This window comes from Ovis aries, chromosome 3 (assembly GCF_016772045.2).
Source record: "Ovis aries strain OAR_USU_Benz2616 breed Rambouillet chromosome 3, ARS-UI_Ramb_v3.0, whole genome shotgun sequence".
In the NCBI taxonomy this organism is placed as follows: Eukaryota; Metazoa; Chordata; class Mammalia; order Artiodactyla; family Bovidae; genus Ovis; species Ovis aries.
In genome coordinates, this window is record NC_056056.1 from 157323709 (window position 1) to 157342407 (window position 18699).

General features: G+C 33.4%; 1 protein-coding gene across 9 annotated transcripts in view; it reads right to left on the minus strand.

The window, feature by feature from the left end:
• Positions 1 to 18699, minus strand: part of USP15 (ubiquitin specific peptidase 15) — a 129213-nt gene that overhangs the window by 48188 nt on the left and 62326 nt on the right. For 6 of the 9 annotated variants that reach the window (XM_004006507.5, XM_060412877.1, XM_042246978.1 and 3 more), the window contains 2 exons: positions 16179 to 16240; positions 1329 to 1415 (listed from right to left, as the gene is read on the minus strand). In XM_004006507.5, the coding sequence (XP_004006556.1) occupies positions 1329 to 1415; positions 16179 to 16240 (149 nt within the window). The remainder of the gene's footprint in view (positions 1 to 1328; positions 1416 to 16178; positions 16241 to 18699) is intronic. The other 3 variants (XM_004006508.5, XM_060412878.1, XM_060412879.1) reach the window with 1 other exon arrangement.

Here is an 18699-nt window from a genome sequence, read left to right on the forward strand (position 1 = left end):
AAGAATTTTCTCCACTAATTTGCCTTTTAATTTTTATATATCTGACAATTAATACTTTTATAGCAACCTTATTTTTCTAACAGCATTTCCTGGATACGCTTCCCATTCTCCATTAGTCTAGAATATTGATTCTTTCTGATCACATTAAATTCTTTTGTATGTAAAGGTCTGTTTCTGAGTTGTCTTTTCTATTCCATTAATCTGGAGGCATATTACTGGGCCAGTACTTTGCTGTTTGAATTCTATCTTTATAACAGGTTGTGATATTTAACAGGATTAATCATTTCCAATGTTTTTCCTTTCCAAAGTTATTTTGGCTATTCTTATTTATAATCCAGATATATGTTAAAACTGGAATCATTTTATCAAGCCCCACCCTCCATAAGAATTTTAAGGGAACATTAATTAAACCTATAAAGTCAATTAATGGTGCTTTTTAAAAGAGTATTTCACAAATAGTCTCAAGTATTTTTGAATTAATTTTCTAGAATAATCAGATGTCATTTATGAACTGGACAAGCAGTGTAAATATTTAATTACATAAACACTGTAAATCTAATATAGAAGTGACAATGTCTACACCCAGGAAGTAAAAGGATGATAATCATCTCTGGATTAAAGTTCTTTCCATAATGGACTGGACTAATTATAGTTTTCTTTTTATCCTTTCCTATAAAACCATGTCAATTTTCAAGGCAATATATCCATGTTAGATGTTATTGTGAATACCAAGTGACTTTCAATCCTTTTTCTTATAGCAATATATTCAAAGGCACACACTGTCATGTAATTTTTATATATCCCAAGTTTCTGAGTATTATTCATGGTAGAGCAAAGGAATTGTTTCTCCAAGCTATTTAAGAAAAGTAATTGCCTTTTTCATAAATAAGAATTTGTATACACTTTTCAATTTTACTGACTGTACCTTCCAACTGAATCACAGATACACACTTTTAAAAAAACACCATATGCTGTCTGTGATTACATGTCTAGTTCTAAAATGACATCTGAAATTCATACTCTTCTTAAAAATTTGAATGATAACAGATTTCTATATATTTCAATAATTAGCATTTAGAATATAAAACTCTGAAAGTACTTTATTTCTCTTTTAGTAAATTACTGTAGTATATATATTAAATCAAGAAGTTTATACTTCTGCTTGCTTTCTTGTGAAGTTAACTCCTAGAAGAACTGACCAGTGATTTAAAAGAAAATCAATTTAATGCATTAAGACTTTTTTATTCTGAATTTTAGATACAAGAGATTTTTTGCAACCACAATAGGGTGATCAATTAAACAAAGAGTTTTTAAGATTCAGTGCTTACTTTCTGTTGTTGATGTTGTTATAATTATTTGATAGAGATGAAGGAGAGATCTTTGGTAAAGTTGAAAAATTGGATGCACCTGGGGACCTTTAAAAATATGAAAATGTTAAATTAGATAAAAAATGCTGAATTTTGAAATTAATTATGAAATAAAGAAAAGAACTAACAGATGACAATGTATGTAGTAAATGAATGCTGGAAAACAGATTTATGACAAAATCATCATCCTTTGGTTTTCAATTTCTGATGTATTCATTCATATAAAAAATAATGGTATATAAGGGAACTATTTTCAAAAGAAATTTATCAAATTAAATATAACAATCGGTATTATTCTCATAAATCTACTAATGCAATACACCCATTTCTGAGTTCAGGCAACCATTACTAATATTTTACAATCAATAATTTTCTTAAGTCAGTGGAATTAAAATACTAATTTTTAAAGGAAGCATGTTAAAGAAATCTACTTTGTGTCTCAGTAGGTACCGAGCATGCATGCTCAGTTGCTCAGTCATGTCCAACTCTTACAACCCTATGAATTGTGGCTTTCTAGGTCCCTCTGACCATGGGATTTTCCAGGCAAGAATACTGGAGTGAGTTGCTATTTCCTACTCCAGGGATCGTCCCAACCCAGGGATTAAACCCACATCTGCACTGGCGTGTGGATTCTTTACCAATGAGCCACCTGGGAAGCCCCCAGAGTGTACCATGGCATTCTGATTATACACAACACAGATATCCGAGGATTTACCAATTTTAAAAGTGTAAGGCAAGAGGGATAAAAGAGTAAAGAGAATTCCAAACATAATCCCATGAAGCAATATTTGGCCAAATTGATCCCTGCAAAAACTGAACAGATATAAATCTTACTGCATACTACACACCTCACTAGTTCAGAATCTTTCTGGAGAAATCTCAATTACTAATGGCTTTTAATCAACAAATATGCTTTGAAGGCATGATTTATAATAAACAAATCCATGATATACAAACAATTATTTTAAAGTACTTAGAAGTTTCTGAAAGATTTTTCTTGTAATTTTGTACACAAATTTAATTTATTAGGCAACATCTAGGCCACAAGCTGTAGGGCCTTAAGAAGTTAATACTTTCAGTCCAGTACCTCAGTCATCAGAAATTCTAAATTAGTGAGGCCTAAAGTGATTACTGTTTTAAAAATTATTTTATTTTTTACTCAAGTGACAATGAACAGCAAAATGGTCAATGAGCAGGAAAGTATATAATCTATAAAATTTACTTTTTTGGTAATTTGAATTTTGCAAAGTGGTGAGTAATAAAATTTCTTACATATAAAAATTTTACATAACTTCTGAAGTTTTATAAAATTTTGGTAACATTTTTCTTCATTTTAAAGGAGGATTTTTTGTTGCTGTTGACTATATACAGATAAAATTATATCAAGTGGGACTTCTATTTAGCTGCCCTTCTGACAGAAGACCCTTGCAAGATTTTAACTATACTAAGCTCAAAACAAAATATACAGCCACCAAGTTTTAATATAAAACAATGTAGAAGACAAACTTAAAATGTAATTTTAATATAAATACTAATATTTTAAGGCATTTATTTTAAAATGTTAATAGTAATAAAGAAGCATTGTGGCACTGTTTGCCTTCATACTAATAATGCTAAATTAGGGAAACAAACTAAAAACACTGAACCTAAGTTATAATGAATTAAGGAGGTTAATTTTTCAAAATGTGATCCATTTGACTACAATTTAATTCAACTCACTAGAAGTTTTCAAGTATACAGAAAGAGAAATATTCCCTTAAATTTTACGTATACTAAAAGTTATAAAAATAAACATTTTCTTATAACATATATTTATTATATATTATATATGGCTAAGGTCATATATCATCTGAAATGCCTATATATATACACACATACACACATATATATATTTATATAAGTGAAAAAGTTGGCTTAAAGCTCAACATTCAGAAAACTAAGATCATGGCATCCAGTCCCATCACCTCATGGCAAATATATGGGGAAAAAGTGGATGACTTTATGTTTCTGGGCTCCAAAATCACTGCAGATGGTGACTGCGGCCATGACATTAAAACACACTCCTTGGAAGGAAAGTTTTGACAAACCTAGACAGCATATTAAGAAGCAGAGACATTACTTTGTCAACAAAGGTTCATCTAGTCAAGGCTATGGTTTTTCCAGTGGTCATGTTTATGGATGTGAGTTGGATTATAAAGAAAGCTGAGTGCTGAAGAATTGGTGCTTTTGAACTGTGGTGCTGCAGAAGACTCTGGAGAGTCCCGTGGACTGCAAGGACATCCAACCAGTCCATCCTAAAGGAAATCAGTCCTGGGTGTTCACTGGAAGTTCTGATGTTGAAGCTGAAACTCCGATATTTTGGCCACCTGAAGCAAAGAGCTGACTCATTTCAAAAGACCCTGATGCTGGGAAAGATTGAGGGCAGGAGAAGAAGGGGACAACAGAGGATGAGATGGTTGGATGGCATCACTGACTCGGGGGATGGGTTTGTGTGGACTCTGGGAGTTGCTGATGGACAGGGAGGCCTGGCGTGCTGTGGTTCATGGGGTTACAAAGAGTCGGACACAATTGAGTGACTGAACTGAACTGATGGTACATATGTGCTGTGCTTAGTCACTCAGCTGTGTCCGACTCTTTGGAACCCCATAGACTGTAGCCTGCCACACTCCTCTGTCCATGGGGATCCTCTGGGCAAGAATACTGGAGCGGGGTGCCACGCCCTTCTGCAGCGGATTTTCTGAACCCAGGGATTGAGTCCAGGTCCTCCACATTGCAGGCAGATTCTTTACCGTCTGACCCAACAGGGAAGCCCCAAAATAGTGGAATGGGTAGCCTATCCCTTTCTCCAGGGGAGCTTCCTGACCCAGGAATCGAACCAGGGTCTCTTGCATTGCAGGCAGATTCACTACCAGCTGAGCTACCAGGGAAACCCATATGCGGGTGGGGAGTGTGTGTGTCTCTCTCTCTACTCCAAGACAGTATTGGATTTCTCGCCCTTGTTAAGTGTAGCAATACAAAGACAGACATAGTTCCTGATCTCAAATAGCTCATAATCTAACAGGGAGAAATGACACAAGCAACCTACAAAACAGTAAGTTCTAAAACAAATTTTAAAATTATAACAAAGTCAAATTCTGTGGGTAGTACATGAAGTAATCTTAAAATGTGCACAGCTGGAAGGGTAGGTGGAAACTGGAACATGAGAGTATTCTAGGTGGAAAGAATAGTGTATGAAAATGTGTGGAGCTACATAAATCATGATGCGTTAGGGAATTATCAATAAATTGAAAGAGTAGGAAGTGTGCAGTGTTAGAAACAGAGGTTAGTAAGGCAGGTGTGATAATAAAGAACCTCTTCTGTCCTCTGAAGGAATCTGGATTTTATCCAATTGTGCTGTGGCATGTTGAAAGATTTTAAGAGTATCAACACAGCTGATTTGTATTCTAGAAAGTTAACTCTTGAGGAACAGAAAGAGACTGAAGATTAGAAGAGCATTTAGAAGACTATAAGAACAACAAAGGTGAGAAGTAATAAAGGGGGACTAAGACTTGGAGTGGGCACAGACAACATGTCTTGGAGATTCAGAAAACAGTTCTCAAGGTGCAATCCATGGACACCGAGCGGGCTACAAGATCCTTTGCAGGCAGCAGTCCATAAGGTCAAAACTATTTTCACAAAAACACCAACGTGTTATTTAAACATTATCTGACCTCCTTCACTGGGTAGATATTTGCACCAATAGTACAAAAACAATGGTAGGTAAAACTGCACAGTGCCAGAGAGATTACAATGTGAATGATATCCTCGGAGTTGTGCAGTATGAAACGTGCAAAAGTAGGCAGGCAGCCCTGGAGAGGAAGAGAGCCAGCCAGTCAGAGGATGGGTCAGAGTCCTGAAAAACTGGTATAATGGTTTCAAAATAAGAGAATTTCTGTATGAGATAGTTATTAAAAAGAAGTATTAAAGAGAGATCAAATAGATTAGGTTTTAAAAAAGCTCAGTAAGGACTCTGCTAACTCCTGAATAGGTGATAAGGAACAGTAAGCACTGCCTTTTTAAAGAAGTTGGCTATCAAAGGGAGAAAAACTAAATGATATTCAGAGGAAATTGATGGTCTTGTTTTTAAAGATGGGAGAGATTTGTTTATATCTATATGTTAGCTTGGAAAATGATACTGGAAAAGAAACAAAAGCACAAACTAATGTTAACTAGTGTCTACTATACGTGGGCAGTATGCAAGGCATTTATATACACAGGAGTTGAGTTGATAATGAAGGAAAAGCAAGGTCAAGGCAACACTCAGATAAATCCACTGGTAGAGAGCTTGCTCTTAAAGAGCACAGAGATCAGAGCTGGAGGAATGCGGTCCACAGGTAAATAGAAAAGTTTGATATAACTTTTTAAATCCTGATACAGACATTATTGTTAATAGTTAGATCACTTATCTACTGTGATTCCAACTTCTGACCTAGATTACACATAGCCCAATCTAGCTAGTATTTGTGGAATTTAGGGGTTGATTAGTCAATCTGTGGATTATAGCCTGAACACTAACTCTTTCTTTGATATAATTTGGGAATCACACTGTTTATTAGCAACTTTGCACTAACAGCTTTCTAAAGAGATGAGTGAAAAAAAATGCTTAGAATATTATGCACAAACTAGATGCTAAGCCAGTTATCTAGCATTAAACTCATTTTGGCTAGTTAGGGCTAAGTGTAATATAAGACAGTGAATCATCTCTTAACAAGATAGAAAAAAGTAAAACAGCACAGCTGAATTGATTTCATGAAGCAAGACAATGAAACATCACCCCTGACAACTGAATGAATGCAGTATTTTAATTCCCCTATTCCCAGTGTTTCAGCTAAAAGCTTATAATTCAAGGCCAAGTTGAAATTCTTACTTGAATAGAAAAACACAGCTTTACCTAAATATTCAACATACATGGAAATCTAATATATACTGAGCAATGAAAATATAAAGAAATTAAGTCTGAATACTGACATATCTAATTTAAAACTGTTATTTTCAAAACATGACATAAAACCCATATTTTTGAAATTTAACATTAAAAAACAAAAATTATTAACAAAAACAAGACTGATCTTAACTTTCCCAATTTTCTAACAATCATCCTAAACTAAGTTCTTGGAGAAAATAAAAATTTAAGTCTCTTGAAAAATTAAGCACCTTTACCGCTGTGAGATACAGATTAGTTCAATTCAACAAGCATTTGCTTTGTGTCTCCTTTCTGTCAGGCAGCATGTTAAATACTTAAACAAAAGAGAACTTAAGAAAATTTACATATAAGATGCTTCACATAACTTAATTTTTGCTTCTCATTTTGACTGCTCTAATGGTATCTGACAAAATATTCCACTTAATAAAACCAGTTACTTTTCTTTAACTATTATCACTCTAAACACCAAAAGCGCAACCCAATTTTTTCTGCTGTCTTAACAGAAAAAATTTCAAACACACACGTCCTCATGTACCCAGTATCAGTCATTCAGCTTCAAAAATTATTAACATTCTACCACTCATTTTATTTATAAAGCCCTCAACTTCCACATTCATGTTTTTGCCACACTATTTTAAATTTATAATTACACCTGTAAATACTACAGTATGTGTCCCCAGCAGGTTAAGAGATCTTTTGTGATACTACTGTCTGCCCCAATCTAATATTCAGTTCATGTTCACATTTTTTTCCCCAACTGTCTCAAAAATTGAATTAGTCTGAATCGGGATCCCAAAAATGTCCTTACACTTGCAGATCAATTTTAGTAACTCCAAGAGCAATTTCTGCTCCTATCAGCTAACTCCTCTGATTTCATCTTACTATGTCTATGTTTATTCTCCTTTCGTCCTGACTTTTTTATCTAGTCATACAGTTAACCTTGACTTATATGTGTCACTGTAAATTGTTCAAACATTTGGAACAAACCACGGGATAAAGAAAGTATCCAATAATTTTCTGTGAGTACCTCTGAATCAAGCATCTATTTGAGAACTGGATAGGTAAGTTTCATTTATGCATAAAATATACTATCTAAATGCCGTAACTTCAATTTAATTTGGATATGGCTTTTAAATACTACATCTAACAGTAACTAATAAGCCTGATTGTGACCATGCTCCCTTTGGTGAAAGTTGGAGACATACTACTAGATTATACATCATCTTGCCACAACAGAAAATAGGTAGTGTTTACACAAAGATTTATTTAATCAGTGTGCATTTTCAGAATTCAAAGGAAACTCTGTATACATACTCAAGATCTTAATGAATATTAAATTCAGGAACCACGAAGTATAGTTATGGGAAGTGTGTATGTATCAATACAAGCACAAGCATTTCCAAAAAAGATCTGGAGTCTGGACCACTAAAATAGCCAGAAAAAAATCAGTTTATTGGTAAATAACAATACACAAGAACTTCATTCCACCATTATGCTGCCTTTATCATTAGGTAACAAATAGCTAGGAAAGGATGTATATATTTAAATAATAAATATATTTATATATAATTTTTTCTCTCTCCAGGAATAATGCCTTTCCAACCAAGTACCAACTTAGTTATTTTTCCTTTCAGTACATTTCATGATGAGTGATCTATATCAGGTGTTCCATTTTCTGACTAGGTATTCATCCCCTCTTTCCCTATACTCTATTTCTTACTCTCATCATGCTGTCTTCATTTGTCAAATACACTGAATCTCTTGTCTCCCTCTAATTTCTGCATCATTTAAATACACTGCTTACCATTCCCTTTATTCCATTAGCTCTTTTTCCCCTTGGCCTCTATGACCAAACAAGAGTCCCAATTTCCTGAATCTTCAGAATTATTTATTTTATTTCATCTTTGTGTCTTATATCATTACTTAGGGACACTTTTTAAGGTTTAGTATACAGTTCTTCACATTTTTAATTAGATAATTCAGTAATATTTCTCACTTCCAGGAATGTAACTCCGTTCCTGTAATTCTCATTCCTTTCTAAGCTTTGGTTGCCCATAACTGCATCCTATACATTTCCATTACCTTAAACTTTTGAGTTTCAGAAAAAATCATTCTATATTTCTTACAAATTTTTTTTTATTGGAGTATAGTTAATTTACAATGTTGTGTTCTTTTTCTTACTCAGACCAATGAGATGAAGTATGAAAGAAAATTTAATAAAGACTCAAAATGTCTTTAAAAATGACAACAAATTGTAGACTTTGGAATGTTACTCTAGATTTATGGTTCATAGGCTGCATTTTAAATTGAAGACATTATTAATTTGAAAAATATGAATTTGAATGACAAGGAATGAAAAACTGGTTCCTGAGCCATCTTCTCAACTCCTACAACCAAAATCACTCAATCCCTCACCTTTCAGTATTTGAACAAGGTTAAAATTGGTAACAAATGTGTATACTTTCATAGAAACTTTAAGAAAGCACTTTCTGTGAACTGTAATAACCATTGTTCTTTTAGTACCGAAGTAAAACTATCATAACCAAATCTACTAATGTTTCAAATAAGCAGAGGTTGTCTTGCTTATAAATACTTAAAAAAAGTGTCTATTCAGGTTATTGTTAAAATGAAAACAATACTTTATCTCACAGGAGTTCCCTAGTACAAATTTTCAATTGAACAGGTCTATCCACCATTTCTGAATCCATTTATACAGTTAACCTTGCAATTACTACACATGCAAACTGGGCTTAATAAGTCTTTAAAAAGTCCTAAAGAAATATATGCTAGGCTTTTCCATCTATATTTAAACCGATACAAAATCAAAACAGCTGGTGTAAAAAAAACAAAAACAATTATTACAGTCACTAGATGTTTATTACTTATCCTAAATAAAAAGTAGCATGCAGTGGTTTTATTTATAAAATGTTTCCTCTCTCCAAGCAGAGCATTCAGGGACAAAGTGCTGTAAAAATATTAACATACCACTAAGATGAAGTTTATACTTAGTGCTCAGTCACCAACGTGGAATTCTGCTAATCAGACCACCACAGATGGCAGAGGGCCAACATCTGAGTTAAGAACTACTGGCTTAGTTTTCTATTTGATTTATTTTAGCCTGTCATGTCTTACCTGGTTGATTTTGGATTCTTCTCCAGATGTTTTCTAGCTTATGAAAACTGCCTCTTCAGTCATCAATGACCCTTACTTTTTTCAACAGATTCTTAATTACACATCTCTTGTCAGTATTTTTGAGCAATTAATGAAAATGTCTGAATTAAAATAACTTCTCATGCTACTTTTACAAGAATTTTTACTTATTTTAGAGAAACAGCAAAATATGGATATTTTAATTTCTAAAACGCTAGTACTGTCAAAAGCACTCTTTGAGACAATTATACCTAAATGAAACCATACAGAAAAAAAGTAATAGTACAATTTAGTTAATTAATCAAGTTATACTACTTCTAACTAGGGATAAAGTGTTAACATTAAACAAATTTTCTGGAGAGTAAGGGGTAATCTATTGATTAGATTTCTCCTCTCTTTAGGAACACACAGGATTCTAGAATTATTCTACTTTAATTTTTTAAAAATATAAGCTGTAACTAGCTACACATCTCCAATTGAATAGACTATCCACCCAATGACAACATTTTCAGAAAGACAGTCAAATTTAACACAACAGAAAAAACATTTCAATGGTTGAAGCTTCCATAAAATATTATTAGAAAATAATGTGTTTTTGAGCAGTTTTAAGAAATTAGATACTTAAGAACTAGATTAGAAATCCAATTTCTGGAAAAAACTAAGCATCTCAATTTAAAAAAAATAAAGCATGAATATAAAGATGAAAAAATAAAGTTATAAATTGATATCTAGCAGACAAATCTGAATAGATAAAAATAGAAAACTTCTGAATAATTTTTAGGTAGGTTCTTAAGATTTCCAATTAGATTTTGGGTTGCCATAGGTTAATACATTTTATAAACAGGACTACATGTTTTAAACAAAATTATATTTATGCTTAATATGGCTTTTATATTTAGCAGTTCCTCAGGTGAGGATACATTATCTCCATTCTGATAGAAATGGGCCTAGTATAATTTTTAGGTCCTTCAGAACGGTTAGTTTTCAGTAGTATAGAAAAGTCAAGACAGTTAGATAATAACATGCTTTCTCTCAGTGCCTACTGTAGTGGTGTTCTTGTATTTTCTTCTTTATAAGCAGCACCTAAAATTCAGATTCCTGAGTCCCCTCATAAAGATTTACACTCGCTGGTCTGGTGGGGAGGACTGTGGAAACTTCTGTCTATAGTGGTTCACACAATACATACTAAGAAACATTATCTACAGAATTTCTCAAAGTGTGACAGATCAACAGCATTAGAATCAGCTATGAGCTTATTATGAGAAATGCAAATTCACGAGCCCGACCCAGATCTACTGAATCAGAAACTCTAATGATGGGGCTTAGGTTTTAACAAACTCAGCAGGTGACTCTTCCTTTCATCACATTACAGCTTTTAATGATTTTTTTCCTTGGCTTTTGAGACTCTAAGTAGGAAATATTTATGTGCTAAGCAGTATGAGCACTGGACAGACCCCAGACTACTGGTGGCTATTAGAACTAGCATCTTCATACCATGTGGAGGACCAATGGTTGTCTCCTGACAGATATGATGACAATTCTAAGTGTTACAGCTGTTCTGTATTTTAATATCTTGAAGTTTCTTTTTTGAGGACCTTAAAATTACATGCCTTCTGCTATAGTAGAATTTGTCTAAGTCACATGTGGTTATAATGTAATAACTTCAATGAATACACAGAATTTCACTTTTTTTTTAAAAAAAGCTGGCATTTATCCAGAAAAAAGGAATTTGCATCTTTACTTCAATTGTAAATGATAATTCCTCCAACTTTTTTTTCCCCATAATCTGTACGATTTTCCTCCACTTCAGCTGCCTTCTCAATGTTCTTGAATATTATAATTTTATATAGTATGTTCTGTTCCAAGTTTACTTAAATGATTCACTTTGTTTTTATTTTTTTCTCTCAACTGTATGTTTTAAAGTTTATTCAGTTTTAAAGATCTTATCACTGTTACTTCTACCTACTGCACTGGTTTTCCACAGTACATCACCATCATTTTTCTTATTCATTCTACCCGACAAAGATATTTAGTGAGGCTGCCTTCAAATCCCCACTATCACAAACAATGCAGCTACAAAGACTGCATAATATATTCAGGGACCTGTGTAAAAAATTCCACTGAGTGCTGGGTCAGAGGCATTAAGCATTCCTAATTTAATTAAACACTGACTGATTTCTAGAATGGTACTAGTTTGTACTTCTACCATCAGTACCTAAGTCATCTCCTACAACTCTACAAACACTTCTTACTAGCACCCTTTTAGGTTTTTGTCATTCTGATGGCTATTAGGTTGTATCTCATACTTTAATTTTACAAGAGAGTTTGTATACCACCTCACTACCTGTCAGCGCTTGGGCATCCCCTTCTTTAAATTTTTTAATCTTTTATTTTTATAAAAGGTTATTTGCTTTGTTTCCGTTAATTCACAGCAGTTCTTTGCACAGTGTAGTATTATTCCCTTGTAGGTTTTAGATTTTCTAAAACCAACATTTGACTTTTAACTTTGTATACAGTTCCTTTAACAGAAATACTTAATGTAATCAAACACATTAATTTTCACACTATGTTCTGTGATCCCTCAGTCACAGATACTATCCAAATTATCTTATTAAAGTGGGTTACTAATGTTATATATCATGGTCAGGAATCTATGGTGCACAAGCCAAATCCACATTTTTTTGGACAAAGTTTTATTGCAACACACCACATCCATATGTTTACACAATGTTTACTGCTACTTTCAAGCTATATCAGCAGTTATAGTTGAGTCAGAGACCCTATGGCCTATAAAGATAAAAATATTTATATGTTGTGTTGTGATAGTTGCTCAGTCATGTCTTGAGTCTTTACGACCCCATGGACTGTAGCCTGCCAGGCTTTTCTGCCTATGGGGCTTCATCAAGGCAGGCAAGAACACTGGAGTGAGCTGCCATACCCTCCTCCAGGGGATCTTCCCAACCCATGGATTGCACCCAGGTCCCCTGCATTACGGGTGGATTCTTTACCATTGGAGCCACCACAGAAGCCCAAGAAAGCTGGAGTGGGCAGCCTATGCCTTCTCCAGGGGAACTTTCCTACCCAGGAATTGAACTGGGGTCTAGTGCATTGCAGGTGGATTCTTTACCAGCTAAGCTAAACAGTATTGAACTATGGGTATGGAAAACACATGTTAATTTTTATGAATTAATTTTATATTATATAGTATTGCTGAATTCTCTTAGTTCTAGTCTTCTGTCTTTGGATTTTATGAAGACAGTATTATTATGTGCAAATAGTGTATTTTATTTCTTTTTAAAATTTCTAATCTTATTTAGTTTGGGTTCAAAATTTTTCAATTACATGTTTGCTACAGATTTTAGACTTATAGGCTTTATCAAGTTAGGACAATTCCCTTTTATTCTTAGTTTTTTGAGAGTCTTTTCACATACTAGATGCTAATTAAAAATTTTTTTGTATTTTTAATACAATAATATTAAGTAATAAACTATCACTTGGCAATTTATGACATACCGCTATATTGTATTTCTCACATTTTACAGCGAATGAATAAAACTTTTCATGTTTTAATATTTGGGTTTCCTATAAAACTGGGTGATTCAGTGAAGAATGGGACTCAATTGTACTTCTGTGTGTATCTCTGGTATAGTACCTTCACTTATCAATATTTACTACATGTGTACAGTGTGTAAAGTATTATATAATGTTTTCTCTTACAAAACCAAGTAACTATAGCTGTTTAAATAAAACTGGTACTGTGCTAGCAGCTAGGAACGAAGATAATAAAAGAAAATATTAATATGTAGTTTTATCTCTTAGGTGAGTACCAGTAATTTTAAGTTGAAAAGGTCTCTCAGTCTTTGAAATTCACAGGGCTTTTATATTAACCCATAAGTAATTCTGTAGCCTCAAAAGTTATTTAAAGTTGTAACAAGTATACAACTATCTAAAGATAAGCTAGAAAAAAAAAAATAGTAGCTCTGATCTAAACATTAAAGGTGAATATTCACAAAGAAAATATTTCTAACTTCTAAAAACTAAATGCATCAAGAAATCTACATGATTCTACCATGTGTTTTTTAGTATCTCCCTAAAATAATTTTTACTCTTGTATTACATCCAACTAAGTGGAGTAAAAATAAAATGTAATTAATATACTTGGGCATATTCCCACAAAAAATTTAAATAAACTTCACAGAAGATAAAAAGGACAGAGAATAACTTACTAAAGGTATATTTTAGTTCTGAAGGAAATTAAGTGGTAGGCTGTTCTCTTTCATTAGCTAGGTTGGTTAACAATGACTAAATTATCATAAATTTAAGAACCTTTATTTTAAGGATTTCAAAACACAAATTCACAATCTTTCATCAGAAAATCTGAAATTCCAAAAGCTTTGAAAATTTAAAAAATTCTCCATGATTCCCTTAAGGGCAATCTAACCTGAAATGATATGAGCTATTTATACTCCTTATTTATACTACTCAGTGTGAATACTTAATGAAGAGAGTCTCTCTGGACGTTACAGGAATAGTAAAATAGTAAGTGGCACATATGACACATTACTTCTCAAATGTCTACAAAGTTGAAATACTGAAATACAACTAGCCTTAAGTGTTTCTGATAATGAAATATGGATCTGAAAATCCTAAAACCAGTAAAAATACTTCCTGCCATGCAGCACGTTACCTTTTCACTCTGTTGATTGTTTCTGTTACTGTGTGGAAACTTTTTAGTTTGATGTAGTCCCTTCTGTCTATTATTGCTTTTGTTGCTAGTGCTTTTGCTGTCATATTCAATATATCGCTGCCAAGACCAATGTCATGCTTTATAGATTCAGGTCTTGTTTTTAAATCTTTAAACAACATATCTGATAAGAGGTTAATATTCAAAATATCAATATATAGGAAACTCATTACAATTTAACTGCAAAACCCTCAAATAACCAGATTAACAAATAGGTCTAGGGCTTGTCTGAACAGACACTTCTGCAAACAAGGCACACAAACAGGTAATAAGTATGTTAAAAAGATGCTCAATATCAGAAATCACTGGGAAACGCAAATCATATCACAATGAGATACCACCTCACACCTCTTAGGATGTTTATTACCAAAAGAACAAAAGGAAACAAGAGCCAGCAAGGATGTGGGGAAACTGGAACCCTTGTGAACTGCTGCAGTGTAAAATGGTATAGGCACTACAAAAACAGTAAGCAGGTTCCTCAAAAAATTAGAACTAGAACTATCACATGATCCAGAAATCTCACTTTTGGGTATACATACAAAGGAAATGAAATCAGTATCTTGAAGAGGCATCTGCACTCCCAAGTTCATTGTAGTACAATTTAAAATAGCCCAGATGATGGAAACAACCTGAATGTTTGTTGATGGATAAATGGATAAAGAAAATATACAATGGACTTTTATCCAGCCTTGAAAAAGGAACGAAATCATGCCATATTTGATAACATGGATGAACCTAAGGGACAGTATGCTTGGTGGTGGGTTAGTTGCTATGTTGTGTCTGATTCTTTGTGGTCCCATGGTCTGTAGCCTCACCAGGCCTTCTCTGTCCATGGGATCATCCAGGCAAGAATATTAGAGTGGGTTACCATTTTCTTCTCTAGGGAATCTTCCCAACCCAGGAATCAAACCCATGTGTCCTGCACTGGCAGGCAGATTCTTTACCAATGGGCCACCAGGGAAGCCCAATAGCCCTGCAAAAAATGATCTTGTTCCTATAGACATCCAGCCCAATGGCTTTGTTAATAGCATGGACTGTATTTAAATGCAAAAATCAGAAGAATTGAAATTTGGCAAAGGATAATATAAGCAGGCTATACAATACAGAGATAACTATATTTCACTTCATGAAAGTTATCAAAGACTAGATTTTTTTCAAGAAGCGATAAGCCCATATGACTGAGGATAATAATGTTTGGTAAAGTAAGACAATTCACAGAAAGACAGTACTGTGTGATTTCACTTATATGAGGCTATGCAAACTAGTCAAACTCATAGAACCAGAGAGTAGAATGGAGATTCCCAGGGGCTGAAGGGAAAAATGAGGAATTACTGTTCAACAGGAATAAAGATTGCTACACGATGAATAAATTCTAGAGATCTTCTGTAGAACAATGTACCTACAGTTAACAATACTGCAAGTATACTCACTTAAATCTCTGTTAAGCGGGCAGACAGATATTAAGTTATGGTTTTTTACCATAATTTAAAAAATTTTAATAAAAGATTTCTAATTTTTTCACTGCTCATTTACAATCAAAATAAAACTATTTCTACTTGTGCTTTTATACTCTATTTATTTAAATAAATAAAAAGTATTACTTTCACATCAGATTCATTTTGATAAAGAATATTCTTTTAACAGACACTTTAAAAAAATCACAAAAAGCTTGAAAAATATTAAACAAAATGTTTAGTGATTTGATTGTATTAGTGTACCATTACATTTGTAACATTTATACATTATTTTAAAAGAAATTAGTATTGGAAAGCTTTTAAATTACAGCATATTAATTTAAGCGCAAATTTAGACAACTCCTATACTGAGAATAAAACACTAAAGTATTAAAAAGTTAAATATATTTGCAATATATAATTACGTTCTATCATTCTGTATTATCTGAAATCAAAGCTTCAAAATCACGTATTAAGCCATAAAAGGTGAGAGCACTTACTTAGGAGTAGACGGACCCCTTGGCCATGTTCCATCTTCATTTTTCTGTTCTATCACTAACACCTGCAAACAAGATGATAATAGAGTGTTTTTCCTTAACGCTGAAGTTAAAATAGCTTAAGAAGATTAGCTGTATATGCTAAATAACTAAAGTAACTCTGCAGGGACTTATAGGACACAGTAGACAAGGTGACGAGGTATTTGCACTTTGATTTCAAAGTGGGTCAACGGAGATAAAGAGACCTTGAATATAAGACGTCGGCAATGACAGAAAGAAGGTAACAGACTACAAGAAAAATCATTGGTTTTATGACTTAAAGCATTAAAAAAGTTTAAACTAAGTTGATAGAAATTCTTTGAATTTGGGGAGTATGTTTTCCATTTGTTGCTTGTACAAGTACTGTGCAAAAAACAGATGCTCAATAAATGGTTACAGTTGTTCTTAAACATACTTTTGTACGATCTCAGTTAACTATTGTTATGCAAATACTGAGGAACAGAGACAAAGACAGTTCCAAATTACAGATTATATATGATTTGTCTGGGGCTTTGATCTGAGAGAATAACATTGAAACATGTATATTATCATATTTGAAACAGATCACCAGTCCAGGTTCGATGCATGAGACAGGGTGCTCAGGGCTGGTGCACTGGAATGACCCTGAGGGATGGGATGGGCAGGGAGGGGGGAGGGGGGTTCAGGATGGGGAACACATGTAAACCCATGGCTGGTTCATGTCAATGTATGGCAAAAACCACTACAATATTGTAAAGTAATTAGCCTCCAATTAAAATAAATAAATTTAAAATAAAAAAAGAAATTTGTCCTTATTTACATTATCGCTGTATAAATTAGAAAATCTTTTAAGATATAAATGATAGAACCATGTATGAGAATCAGACTGCAGTTCTCTATTGTGGCATAGTTAGGGTAGACACAAATCACCTCTAACAAATGAAAGGTACAGGCTGAGGTGAACTATATTTTAAAATAAAACCCCAGAATCTTTTTTCATTATCTTCCAATCTGAAAAAGAAGACTCTCTTCTAGTTTTTAGTAGGGATGAGTCTGTGCAAAGAAGAAAAACCAAAATAATAAACAAAAGAAATAAGTGATCTCTACAAGTTAGTATCTAAATTTCCACAGGAAAACTATGATATAGAAAACATGCCTGGAAGCAAATTCAAGGCATTAAAAATTTGCATATATTCTATACTACATTTTTATTGACTCTTTTAAAGTTGCAATTTTGTTACCTGTTCTATATATTCTTAGTAATATACTTCTTTATTGATAAAATAATTTAAAAACAAATTTTATTTGGAGGATAATTGCTTTACAATGTTGTGCTGGTTTCTGCAGTATAACAATGTGAATCAGTCATAAGAAGGGGACGTATGTAATATACTTCGTAATATACTTTTGTGGACTATATGTTTCAGGCAATTTATAAGTTGGCATTTGGATATTAACCATGTAAAAATGTAAGCCTGATTCAGAACAAATATACAAATGAAATGTTGATTTAAAAAATTCATGGAACCATGTTGTTGATAAAATATGCTAATTAAAACACTAATGTTATCTTTGTGTGCGGTGTGTTAGTTGCTCAGTCGTGTCTGACCCTTTGTGACCAATGGACTGTATGTAGCCCACAAGGCTCCTCTGTCCATGGGATTTTCCAGGCAAGAATATTGGAGTGGGTTGCCATTTCCTCCTCCAGGGAATCTTCCCAACCCAGAAATCGAACTCGCATCTCCTATGTCTCCTGCATTGCAAGCAGATTCTTTACCCACTGAGCTATTGGGGAAGCCAAAGTTACCTTTAAAAAAGTTATCTGTAAAAAACTTAATTATTTCCTACAAACAAAAGCACATGTGAGGAACTTCCCTGATGGTCCAGTGGTTGACTCCACGCCCTTGGTGCAGGGAGCACATGTTTGATTCCTGGGTGGGGAAATAAGATCCTGCAAGCAATACAGCTTGACCAGAAAACAAAAAACAAACTCCCAAAACACACATGAAGTATAGGTAATATATTAAGAATAGTGCACTGTATATCTGCAATCCTGACACCTCCCTGATCATACTCCTCTCCCTACCACAGGCAATTAACCATTATGCTCAATTTCTGGTTTAAGATGATACAGTCATATATTTACATAGTTTTACATGTTTATAAAATTGTATGCTGAGTAATTTTTAACTTCTGAAGGAAGGATTTCCTGTGCTACAACTTATAACTGTATAGACATCTAAGTAAAAATTATACTCTATTAAAAAACATGTACACATAAACTTTGTCTCTAGCAGCACTTAAATCAGCTATAAAGGAAGAGTTTAGCTATAGAAAATGTCAAAGGTATATATTTAATATCTTTGCTTACAGTTTGTTTTTTAAAGGAAGATCCTAAAGCTGAAGAATCAAAAAAATATTTAAAGTTTAACTATAACCTTTAATCCCAAGCAGTATCTGTATTTTAAATTCCTTTTGTCTTTACAATTAATGTTGAATGCCATCA